Below are 13587 nucleotides of genomic sequence, written 5' to 3'. Positions count from 1 at the left end.
TCAGTCCACACATGATGTGCATTCCCTTTCCTGTATTGTGAAGTGGGTAGTTGAGTAATGAATGACTGTTGTGCCGACAGGTATACTGTTTACACACTTTACATAGGAAGAATGTTTTTGTGGTTCGCCTTTATAAGTCACCAGCCACCAGCGGCGCGCGCTCGCCCCCTAGCACCAGGCACGCCACCATCGTAGTACTACGTTGGTTCGCGCAGGCGGTCCTTAAGCGGCTAAAGTCTAACTAAAGGCAACTTTTTTTTTCTTTTAGTTTTGGACAGAGTGGAGAGGTATTAGATTTGTTTTTATTACTGTCTGTGCCCCTTTTGGGGAGATTCGCTTTCTCTATTTGTCCTGTTTACCATTATCATTGAAAGTTAAAGTAAAGAAAATTCCAAATATTGGGTTGTCCCCAAATAAGGAATAGGGGGGAAATCTTCCAATGGGAATACTAGTTCCTGTGACCTGGGTGTCCCTAAGGGATTCACCTAATTTGCAGGGATTTCCTTTCACTTCCTGTTTAGCTATGGGACAGGAAGTGAAGGGAAATCTCCAAAATAGGGCACACATGGGGGGAAAAAAAATCTGACCGGGTTATAATCTTCCCTTGCTCTATCAAAAAAAAAAAAGTTTTGCATTTTGTTCTACTCTAAATCTTTATGCTAGTGATACTTCAAACTACTTTTTAAAATATTGATCATGGTTTGTTGTTAATAATATCATGAGCACTCAAACATATAGTACTAGTTGAAGTAATATTATCAGCCTGGATGTCACATCACTTCCTCAAACTCAACCTATCCAAAACCGACCTCATGATATTTCCTCCCCATGGTCCTCTTCCCCTGATTTCTCTGTCAACATCAACAGCACAACTATCAACCCGTCCACCCATGCCAAGGTCCTAGGTATAATCCTGGACTCTGAACTATCCTTTCAGCCACACATCTAGTCACTGTCCAAAGCTTGCCGCCTCAACCTCCACAACATCTCCAAGATACGTCCCTTCCTAACCAATGATACCACAAAGCTTCTAATCCATCTCTCGTCTCGATTACTGCAACTCCATTCTCATTGGCTTACCTTTAAAAAGACTATCCCCCCTTCAGCCCATCATGAACGCTGCTGCCAGGCTCATCCACCTTGCAAACCGCTCTGTGTCTGCTACCCCTCTTTGCCAATCCCTTCATTGGCTGCCACTCAACCAACAAATTAAATTCAAGTTACTAACCATAAATTACAAAGCCATCCATAACTTGGCGCCCAGCTACATCACTAATCTGGTCTCAAAATACCAACCAACTCGTTCTCTTCGTTCCTCCCAGGACCTCCTGCTCTCTAGCTCCCTTGTAACCACATGTTCGCCTCCAGGACTTCTCCCGAGCTTCTCTTATCCTCTGGAATGCTCTACCCCCATCTGTCCGACTATCCCCAACTTTGTCTACTTTCAGACGATCCCTAAAAAACACATCTCTTCAGAGAAACCTATCTGAAAACCACCTAACAACTGTACTCTTTTCTCCATCAGCCCATCCCCCACAGTTATTATCTCTTGTATCTCTTGACCGTCCCTCGTAGATTGTAAGCTCTAATGAGCAGGGTCCTCTGATTCCTACTGTATTAAAGTGTATTGTATCTGTACTGTCTACCCTCAAGTTGTAAAGCGCTGCGTAATCTGTCGGCGCTATATAAATACTATATAATAATAATATTATTGTCTTTTTCTTATCATGTAAGCTCTATACAGTGATCAGAAAGCACGATCATTTTTTAAGATGTGTGTAATGTTTAAATAATAATGTCTGTATTATATTGCAGACTATGGGTTTTTTTTTTTTTTAAATAGTTTATACAGTTACTATGAGATCTTTCAAATCTTTCCCCTATACAGATTTTTTTTTTTTTTTGCATCTGGGTGACTCCAGACAAGTAGTACTTTAGATTGCGTTTTTAAATTAAAATTTGTTTAGTTTCATACGGATTAGGAGCAATGCCTAATTTCTTTCTTTAGAAATCTTCATTAAAAAAAAATGTGCTTAGTATCCTGGGATACAGTAAGCATTATAAGCTATTTGTGATTTTTGAATTTGCAGAGAAAGTCCAGAGCCTGAAAATATTTCCATGCAAGTTGAAAGACAGTCAGCAGCTCACTTGAACAGGATCCAGAAACTGTCTTTGTTAAAGCTCACAGCGTTGATGGATAAGTATACTCCTCCCAACAAACAAGGATGGAACTGGTGAGTTCATGGGAATTCTTGCGTGACACAATCTGCTCTAACTGAACCTCAGCCTATATTTCAGTGGAAATAAAGGAAAATACTTTTAGGTTTGCGCAAAAGCGTAAACTAGTTTTGATTGCACAAATGACAAAGCAAAATATCTAATGGAAAACAGTTTTCAAAGAAACTTAACTTCTATAGTTGGGTAATAGAGAGTTTAATAAAAGACCACATAGATGAGTTTTTGCTGGATAAAAAGCATTTTAAGCAAAAGTCAGCATAAATTCATGAAAGACAGTTGTCAGAAAAATCTGATTTCTTTTTATGAGGAGGTAAGTAAAACTTTGTACAGAGAGGTGGCTGTGGGTGTGGTATACTTTGATTTTGCAATGTGTAAGGTAAAGTCTACAGGCTTGGAAAAATCAGTTTATAAATGTATAGAATATTGGCTAAATGACAGTATACACAGATTAGTGGTAATGATTCAATGACTGAATGGTCTAGGGTTGTTAGTTGTGTACCCAAAGGTTCAGTGTTGAGACCTTTGATTTTTAATATCTTTATAAATGATATAGGGTCTGGGATTAAAAGTACCATTTCAGTGTTTGCGAATGACACCAAGCTTTGCAGTGGAATAACATCCTTACATAATGTCTCTAACTTACAACCCGACCTCAATGCACTGTTTAATTGGGCTACTATGTGGCTAATGAATACCGTAGTTAATGGTTAAGAAGGATAGAAATGCAAAAATGGTGCACTGTTCATTTAAAATAAATGTGCAAATTCACCTTAAATTGATTTAACTATAAACAGTTCCATATAAGAAGCAATAAAGTGCAAGTGCTGCTATGCTGTGCAAAGTGCAATATAAATCAAAAATTCAAAAATGCATTCAAACATATGATAAAAAATGTAATGGATATGAATAATGTCTACTGAAGTGCAAATATAAAAGTGCTCAGTGCTTCACGACCCAATATCACTCCAAAGGTACCCCAGTGTGGCAAAGGGTGCTCCTAAGTGTAAGGAAATGGCCTCTCACCAAACCGTATGGCTCTAACCTTTTATACACACAAACACACACGAATTACAAGCAAACCGATCACAGGTGAGGATTGGTAGGCCAAAATCACCAGGGTATGTAAACTTTTATTCAGGGTCATTTTGGTAGTTTCTGTTATTTATAATTAGTTGTTTCTGTCATTATGATTTCAAAAGGGTAAACACTGTTGATTGATAATAAATGGCTTCAGCCAAACCCTAACCATGAGTGAAAGAAAAGTTTTTGTGTTATTCATATTCTCTGAAAAATGGCCAAGAAATCATAAATTCTGGCAGGGTATGTAAACTTATGAGCACAACTGTACGGCCAAATATGTGGGGAGGACCCCAAAAATGTTTGCCCGGAGAGCCCAAAACCTAGGTGAGATTTTGACTCCTAGCTATCTTGGCTCTTGGCTATCCGACTATCCCAGGACCAAGGGCATGTACCCCTGTGGCAAGTATCAAATGTGCCCATCTGAGGACCGAATGACCACCTTCATGGATGCTGAAAATGAAAAAAGTTTATAAGGGATCTTATTAACTGTGCTACTTCAAGAGTGATATATATGCTTACTTGTCCATGCGATACATTCTATATTGGTAAAACAAAGAGACAACTACGCATTAGGATAGGTGAGCATTAAGAGAAATGAAGGAAAAAAGAACATGAAAAACCTTTAGCTAAGCACTTTCAAAAGGTGGCAGTTTGGAGGCCATGAAGGTTAAGGGCATCTATGCCCTCAAATTGTTATCCAGAAGGGGAGACTTTGATAGGGTTCTCCTAAAGAAAGAAAAATGGTGGATATACAAGCTTAAATCTTTAATCTCTCTTGGGTTAAATACAGAATTAACTCTTCAAGTATTCCTAAAAGGAGTAAAATAGATATAGATTAATAATCTGTAGGATAGACTCGCAATCCCTGTCTGAACCACTAATAGAGATAATATTCTAATTACCCTGAACATCTTACTCCATAGAATGTCTCCACCTCTTTTGAGGATCTTTATTTTATTCTATTTTATTTGTAAATGAGAACTCTAACCACCCCCCCCCCCCCAATCAAGTTCAAATGATAAAGTATAAAAGAAAAATCTGTCAAACTAATAGTTTGTAAGAATGTCAGTTTGTCCAGTCTTTATACAAAAATGAGAGGTTTTTTTTTCTCCCCTTTTCATTGAGTTTGAAGACAATGTCACTTTACGACAAAGGACGGCCCCCTCATTGAAATGGACCATATATTAGGTGAGCAATGAAGAGGACACGTTATCCTGAAGAAGCTACGCAAGCATACAGTGAAACGCATCAACGCCACTCACGCGTCATGGACTTTGGCAGTTGTAGCCTGAATTGACACTTTGCAACAAATGGAGAAAAGTTAATTAGCAGCACAATCGCCTCTACACGGGGCTAATGGAAGCAAGCGCGGCAGGCCGGCAGGGGTCAGTGGACTTTATCTGAGATAGATGTCTATGATCATCTGAAATCCCATAACTGCACACCGGCATTGCGGAGCACAGGCTGAATAGACACCACAATTTGACTGGATAAGCTGGAGTTGATGGACTGCCGGTGACACCCCAGGCTGATTACACTCTAAGCGGATTAATCCCAGCATAGGGCCAGGTGCAGTAAGAACAACTTGCTCTCCATTGGGACAGCCTCAGTAATCCATTACTACAATCCCACTTTTGATATATTCTAGGATATGCTTCTCAGATACCGCATTTTCAGCACTTTATCTTTCTCTTCCTTTATTCTCCATACCTAATGCATATAGTACATCAGCTTTTGCACTAATCATCTGTGATCTATTTGAAGACCATAACTAACCAGGAGAGACTGGGCTAATCAGTTGCATGGTCTTAACATGCAATAGGAATGGCACTTTTCCACTGCAATTCATATCAGGCCCCCAAGGGCTATGTGCAAAATGCAGTCAGCATAGACCTTAAAATATTAGTACAACACATATGGCTATGCAAGCGCTGACTTGCATAATCCACATACCTCACTGCTCCTGGATGCTACATAGTGACTTTTTTGTTTTATGTTGTTCATTGTCTGTATTGTGTGCTTCACATAGCATCTGACTTGTGACACAGTTTTTTTTTTTATATATATACTGTGTGTGTTTTGTGTTAGAGCAATTGTATTTAGACTGACTCATTTTTAAACTAAAAATTTTCAATAAGTTCATTCACTAAGCCGTCTCTACCGGTCTAACTTCCCTTATACTAGAAACATAGAAACATAGAATGTGTCGGCAGATAAGAACCATTTGGCCCATCTAGTCTGCCCAATATATCTGAAACTTCTTTTGTATCACTGGAGGAGATCTTACCCTCTAGGTGAATAAAATAACCTCTCTTTTTTGTTATCAGAACAGGTGTTCCCTCTTGGTCAGTCTGCTAAGGCCAGCTCTCCTGTTGCAGTAAACAGGGGTAACCGATTCTAACCCTACTAGAGTTCTCTGTTCTCTTCTAACCCTCCAAGTTTCGAAGGTAGAACCTCCTGGGGAGGTAGCATGGGACAGGAACTTCCTTATAACTGTTTGCTAAAATAGCCCTTACCTGATTTGCAACATATTACCATTTATATAAAAAAGGTAGGGTGATGGCGCTGCCTAATATTGAAACGTGCCAAACCCTACCTTTTTTATATCATATACTTATAGTCCCTTGGACTGTAATTTAGGGAGGCTGCAGCCTATATATATATGATTATATATACATTTTTACCTTTTTAGTTTTATTACACCAGTTACACTCTTTCACACACTTTTTTTACTCACTTGGCATATACATTTCATCCAGATAGACCATTAGCGCGGAGTTTTATACCTTTTATATTACCATTTATAATAATGTAATTCTCTCTCGCGTAGCGAGGTCCTTCTTTTACAGCCCAGAAGCGTCTTTTTCCTTTTTCCCTCCAATCTTCAGCTGTCCCCAGACCGCCTTGCGGGGCTGCAGGAAGCGATTCGGGATATGCTGTCACAAGGCGTGATTGTACCAGTTCCTCATCAGGAAGGCTTTTGAGGGTTCTATTCAAACTTTTGAGGGCAAATTGCGTACAATCTTGGACCTCAAAACTCTAAACCGCTTTGTGCGGTTTCTCATGGAGTCCCTGTGGTCAGTGGTGGCGTTCTTGCATCAGGGGGACCTGCTGGCCTCCATTGATATCAAGGATGCCTATCTCCATGTCCCTATTTGCCAGGGTCATCAAGGATTCCTCCGCTTCACGGTGGGCCAGGACCATTTTCAATTTGTGGCGTTACTGTTTTGGTCTCGTCTCTGCTCCCAGGGTCTTCACCAAGGTGTTGGCCCCAATCCTGGCTCTGCTACGACAGAGAGGAATAGCGATTCTGGGGTACCTAGACGATCTTCTTCTCCGAGCAGACTCGTCTGTGACATTGGAACAGGATGTGGAGGTGACCATTCACACTCTGAAGCAGTTCGGTTGGAATCTCAACTTTCAGAAATCTGCCCTGGTTCCAACAACCAGACTGGACTATCTAGGGATGATCCTAGATTCAGCTTCGACAAAGGTATTTCTACCGCCTGTGAAGTTACAGAAGTTAAGGGAAGAAGTTAAGGGAATCGATTCTGTCGCTGCTGGCCTGCGACCTGGTGTCTCTCAGGTCATCTATGCAGGTGCTGGGCCTGATGGTGTCCTCCTTTGAGGCTGTACCATATGCTTAGGCCCACACAAGACTTTTGCAACAGGAGATCCTTGTCAAATGGGAAAGGGTCCTCTATCCCTGGACAGTCTGATTCATTTGAGTTGGAGATCCAAGAACTCCCTGAATTGGTGGCTCAACTCTCCAAATCTTCTCCACGGGAAATCCTTCCTTCCAGTATTCTGGATGGTGGTGACAACAGATGCCTGTCTAACTGGTTCGGGGGGGGAGTGCCGGGCTCCCTGAATGTTCAAGGGACCTGGACGTTGGAAGAGTCCAAGCTCTCGATCAACGTTCTGGAACTGAGAGCAATCAAGTTGAGCCTGTTCCACTGGACGGACAGGGGTGTTCTGTCCGAGTCCAGTCCAACAATGTCACGGCTGTGGTATATGTCAATCATCAAGGGGCCACCAGGAGTGCCCTGGGCTCTGGAGGTAGCCGAGATACTGCGCTGGGCAGAGGACTACGTCCCAGTCCTATCTGCCGTGTACATTCCCGGCGTAGACAATTGGCAGGCAGACTACCTGAGTAGTCAAACCTTGGATCAGGGAGAGTGGTCCCTGTATCCACAAGTGTTCCACCAGATGTGTCTCCGGTGGGGGACCCCAGATGTGGACCTGTTTGCCTCCAGTCAAAACAGGAAAGTTGTGGCTCGGTCCAGAGATCCTCTGGCCGATGCAGTAGGCGCCCTGGTGGCTCCCTGGAGCCAGTACGGGCTAATTTATGCATTTCCTCCACTGAAACTATGCAGGGTCGAGTTGGAGTGGAGTCCGTAATTCTGGTGGCTCCAGATTGGCCCTGGAGATCCTGGTACGCCAGCGTGATTCGGCTGTGGGTCGCAGGTCATGGACACTTTCTTTGCGGGAAGATCTATCTCAGGGCACTCTTAAGTGTCAGATCTCGGCCTTGGCTGCATACTTCCAACACCCTTTGGCTACGTACTCTTTGATTCGTACTTTCTTCAGGGGGTTCGCCATTTGGCTCCCCCAAGGAGGTCTCTGTTACCTCTTTGGGACCTTAATTTGGTTCTATCGGCTCTTCAGAAATCTCCTTTCGAGAAAATAAGACACATTTCCTTGCTCGCCTTGTCACAGAAAGTTGCCTTTTTGGTGGCTGTCACCTCTGGGCGAAGGGTTTCTGAACTAGCAGCGCTATCTTGCCACTCTCCTTATCTGGTAATACACAGGGATACAGTAGCGTTGCGGCCTAATCCGTCGTTTCTTCCTAAGGTGGTTTCAATCTTCCATCTGAATGAAGACCTGGTGCTTCCGTCACTCTGTCCGAAACCTTCACATCCTAAGGAAATTGCCTTGCATTGCTTGGGTGTGGTTTGGGCGATATGGGTGAATCTGGAGACTGAGTCCTTTTGTAAGTCAGACTCTCGGTTTGTGAATACGAATGGACCCCGTAAGGGTCAGGCTGCGTCTGCAGCGACCATCTCTCAATGGATCAGACAGACGGTGGTGAAGGCGTATTCTCTTAAGGGCAAGGTTCCTCCTTTCCCTGTCACGGCTCACTCTACGCGGTTGTTGAGTGCCTCTTGGGCTTTCCGCCATCAGGCGTCAGCGATGCAGGTTTGCAAGGCGGCCAATTGGTCGTCTGTACATACGTTCATCAAGTTTTACAGAGTGGATGTGTTAGCATCCTCGGATGCGTCCTTTGGCCGCAAGGTTTTGCAGGCCGCCATTTAAGGGGCAGTCTACTTTTCCTTTTTCTTAATGGTTTTGCTACAATTGAGCCCCAGTTGTTGCTTGTTGGGCTCCATGTTATATAGTTGCCTATGTTAGCCATGGGAATTGTATTCTTTTAAGTTTGTCCTTTCCCCACCCCTCAGTGGTCACTGCTTTTGGACGTCCCATCTGTCTATGATTTAAAGCAGCAGCTACGTCCGTCGGTGGACGAAAGAGAAAATGGGATTTTTTACTTACCGTAAAATCCATTTCTCTGAGTCCACCGATGGATGTAGCTCCCACCCCTCTTTTCTCTGAAGTGTTGGGTTTTGGATATTATTCACTGCTTGGAAAACTGAAGATGTAACGGTGAGGCCAGGGGTAATAACCCAGGGACCCCGCCCCCCTTGGCGTGTCAAAGCCTTTGGTTCTACCTGGTCACTCCTAGTGGCAGGGGCTTATTACCATCCGTCTATGATTTAAAGCAGGCGAACTCAGAGAAATTGATTTTACAGTAAGTAAAAAATCAAATTTTTTAAAGCGCCCCTGTCCCTGTGTGCTCGCGCACCAAAGAAAACACATATGTAAGTCGCGCCTGCAAGTGTAAACAGTGTTCAAATCACACATGTGAGGTGCCGCTGCGATTGTCAGAGCAAGTGCAATAGTTCTTGAAAACAACCGCCTCTGTAACTCTAAACTGGTAACAGTTAAAAAAATTTTAAAGTGTGGCCTATGGAGATTTTTAAGTACCGTAGTTTGTCACCATTCCACGAGTGTGCGCAATTTTAAACCGTAACATGTTTGGTATCTATTTACACAACATGACATCATATTTCACAATCTAAAAAAATGGCAAACCTAAAATATTGCAATGATCTCCATTTTATTCTCCAGAGTCTTTTGCTAAAAAAAAAATATATAATGTTTGGGATTCTAAGTAATTTTCTAGCAAAAAATACTGATTTTAACTTTTAAACGTGTCCGAAAGAGGCTTGGCCCTAGTGGTTAACATAAATGGAGAAGTTTAATAGTTTTACACACAAAACCTCATTAAAAAACGTTTATTACCTACCCTAAATGTTTTTCCCGATATGGTGGATATCAGAAAGGTCCCCATCATTTGGACCTCCTTAAATCAAGTTGTCTATATTTTATGTATACTAGACCAGTTGCACTTGATTACAGTTCATCAAGTTGAATAAAAACACCAGTCCATCAGTTCAATCTTAGTGTGTGTGTGATGGGCGTGTGTGTGTGTGTGTGTGTGTGTGTATATACAGTGTGGAAAATAATTATTTGCTCCCCTGCAGATTCTGTAAACTTGCCCACTCATAGGTGTATTTTAAATGATAGAGACAGAATATCAACCAAAAATCCAGAAAAAAACATGATACAAATGTTATAAATTGAGTTGCAGCTCATTGAGTAAAATAAGTATTTGATCCCTAACCAACCAACAATAATTCTGGCTCCCACAGACTGTCTACAGTATGTGCTCACATGGTACACAGATTAGTCCTGTCAATTGAAGAAGGTGCTCCTAATGACAACTCTTTAAGTGTATAAAAGTCACCTGTCCACAGAATCTTTCTTCCATCCAAACCTCATGGGCAAGACCAAAGAGCTGTCAAAGGATGTTGGGGACAAGATTGTAGTCCTGCTACAAGACCATCAGCAAGAAGCTTGGTCAGTAGGAGACAACTGTTGGAGCAATTATTTGCAAATGGAAGAAATACAAAATAACCATCAATGGACCTAATGGGGTAGGAATGATCATGAGAAAAGTGAAGGATCCCCCTAGAATTACACGGGAAGAGCTTGTGATTGATCTCAAGGTAGTTGGAACCACAGTCACAGAACAAACCATTGGTAACACAATGCACCATAGATTGAAATCCTCCAGTGCCCGCAAGGTTCCCCTCCTCAAGATGGCACATGTACAGGCCCTTCTGAAGTTTGCCAATGAACATCTAAAGGATTCAGAGAAGGATTGGTACATACCCAATGGTAGTATGGACCTTTCTACTGCATGGTATGCACCTTGATTTTTTTGTACGTAATTTTGTTTGCGGTTTGGTATGTAACTACATTGCTGCTCCTTGGATGTCCCTTTTTGTCCTGCAAGCTCCTTACATTTTTCAAACACTGCTACCCCTGCCATGGCTCCAGATGACAATGCCTAATTCACTGTCCTCTCTTGGAATGTTCGTGGGCTCAATTCTAAGTAAGTGGGCTTTATTGTTTCAATATTTAAAAACTTCATAACCCTCAAATGCTTTATTGCAAGAAACACATCTGATGGACAGCAAATTATTGTTAAAAAACCCTGGGTTCAGAAAGCATTCTACACCACGTTTTCTACTTTTGCCAGGGGCGTGTCCGTCCCTAATAATTCCTTGCCTGTGTTGTTGAGACTATTCATAAAGCAACAACGTTATGTTATTACTGCTATTTATGTCCCCCCCCCCCTTTTCCTCCGTGTTGTTCTATAATATTCTAGAGAGGATCACCCCTTATTGCCCTGCTAAATTGCTTTTTAAGGGTGACTTCAATTCTATCCTGTCCCTGGATCTTCATAGACCCATGCCACCCAAATATTTTTTTATTGACTTGTCTGCCTGAGCTCAAGCTGCTGGAGTTGCAGAAGTTTGACGGTGGAAGAATCTAACTACTGACTTCTACTCCTGTTTCTCCACCTCTTATAAGACAACTTCTTCGTGCATTGATTTTGCTTTTGCTAACCGCTGTCTTCTGGAGGATATATTGGAGGCTTCGTACTTGCATTGTGGATTATCGGATCATTGCCCCCTAGCCCAGATTATTCACACCACCTCAATTAAGAATGCGCCATTGTGTTGACTGGGGCCACATTGGGTCTCCCATCCGACTATAGCGGACACGATACCACCTTTACTATCAGAATATTGGGACAATAATACAGAATCGCCCTCTCCAGATATTACCTGGGATGCTTTTAAAGCTTATACCTGAGGCCAATATATTTCTGCCATAGCTGGGGTCCAGCGAGATCCGTAAACTACCACTCAGTCTCTCCAACACTCAGTTGAGTCTCAGACGGACTCGTACAACTCCGATCCTAGCACCAGTAACTTTGATTTATTAATGGCTACCCAAAGAGCTCCACCTCCATTTGACCGAGATCTCCTGGCTAAATCTGTACAAACTCAGATTTTTTGAACAGGACAATAGGAATGGTGTACTACTGGCAATGCTGGCTCAACATGACCTCCCCCTCTTAGGCCTCTTTCACACGGCCGCTCCAGGTTTTTGTCCGCTGCGGCACTTTTTTTTTTTTACGGACACGGATGACACTTGTGTCATCCGGTCCGTATGTCCGCATATCATTCCATCCGTTTGCGGATGATATACGGACATAATGTTAGTCTATGGGGATTGCGGATGTCAGCGGATGACACCGCTGACATCCGATTTTGCATCAGTTCCGTTTTTTAACGGAGGAAAAATAGGGTTCTGTTCCGTTCCAAAAAACGGAACAGAACTGAAAGGACAAAAATTGGAATCCCATTGCAATCCCATTGACAAGCATTATGTCCGTATATCACCCGCAAACGGATGGGGTGATATACGGACATACGGAACATCCGTGTGAAAGAGCCCTTATTAATACCTGAAATTACAAGCTCCCTCTGACTTTCACCTTAGTGCCTTGTCTACACTGTTGGATCAGGTGGCGCTTCAGTGGCTGTGGATGAGGAGCATGCAGAATTGGTACACGCTATCTCTCCTGAGGGGGGGTTGACTGACTGCCATACATTCCTTCCCCACAGCAAAAGCTCCAGGTCCTGGACGGCCTCCCTATTGAGTATTAGAAGAGTCATGGTGATCTCCTAGCCCCGATCCTGGCATCCTTATACACAAAATATTTAGCAGATGGGTTCCTACCAGCCTCAATGAGTCATGCTCATATAGTTCTGATTTACAAGTCACCCAATGACCCAGAGTCTTTTGTCTTACAGGCCAACTGCTCTGCTTAATGACTTAAATTTTTTTAACAAAGTTGATCACCTTTTAGATTTCAATGCTTGCTACCTTCAATTATTGACTTAGAACAAACAGGCTTTATAGGTCACAGGGTTACGGATAGCAACACATGCAGACTTTTTACCAATTTATATGCTCAACTCTAATATAGGTTCCAATTCAGTGGCCTCCCTAGATATTGAGAAGGCTTTTGATACAGTTGAGTGGCCTATTTTTCCATGGGAGGTTGTCCAGATGATGGGGTTTCCACTGGTTAAAGGTACTTTACAAAAATCCTACATCCTCAGTTAGATTGAGGAGATGACTGTTCCTTTTCGGCTGAACAGAGGCTCTCAACAGGGTTTTCCCCTTTTTTCTTTAGCCTTTTATGCCACAGCAATTTAACCAGTGGCTGAGGCCTTTCGTACCTCTCCCCACAGTAAGGGTCTCCGGATTGAAGAGAGGGTGGCCCTGTATGCAGATGACTTACTGCGATTTCGAAATGACGTTGGTCTGTCACTTTTAAGGAGCCCTTCAACTATTACCTAATATTCTGTGGTTATGGGGCTTAAGTTAATTGGTCTAAATCTCTACTGTTCCTGATAGATCCTGAGGCTCATGCTACAGCTTTTTCTGATACGCAGCTGCAATGGGTTGACCAATTCAAGTACTTAGGTGTAGTCATCTCCCACCAGGCTACTGACTTCCTTTCACTTAACTTGGTCCGGATATTGCAGGAGGTTAGGGTAAAATTGAAAGCATGGGAGAAATAATGGTCTTGAATGATGCGACTTGATGGATACAATTCTCATTTAACCTTGAGGAGTGACCATGGAAAAAGCTGAATAAAGTGTATCTATGATCAAACTGTAAAATCATATATTCATTTCTACAATGTATTTCAATTTTTTCTATTCTACTTCCATTAATATGAATGATGATTAATATGGTGAGTACCTGGATAGAGAACTG

General features: G+C 42.4%; 1 protein-coding gene across 3 annotated transcripts in view; it reads left to right on the top strand.

Moving 5' to 3' along the window:
- The window catches only part of LOC309552100 (rho GTPase-activating protein 7-like), a 211255-nt gene that overhangs the window by 106592 nt on the left and 91076 nt on the right, over positions 1–13587 (top strand). For all 3 annotated transcript variants that reach the window (XM_082252880.1, XM_082252881.1, XM_082252879.1), the window contains one exon: positions 2091–2234. In XM_082252880.1, coding sequence (XP_082109006.1) covers positions 2091–2234 — 144 coding nt within the window. The remainder of the gene's footprint in view (positions 1–2090; positions 2235–13587) is intronic.

Source organism: Pelophylax lessonae, assembly GCF_965119305.1.
Source record: "Pelophylax lessonae genome assembly, chromosome: 4".
In the NCBI taxonomy this organism is placed as follows: Eukaryota; Metazoa; Chordata; class Amphibia; order Anura; family Ranidae; genus Pelophylax; species Pelophylax lessonae.
The sequence above is the reverse complement of the archived record's forward strand: the minus strand, read 5'-3'. Positions and strand labels throughout refer to the sequence as shown.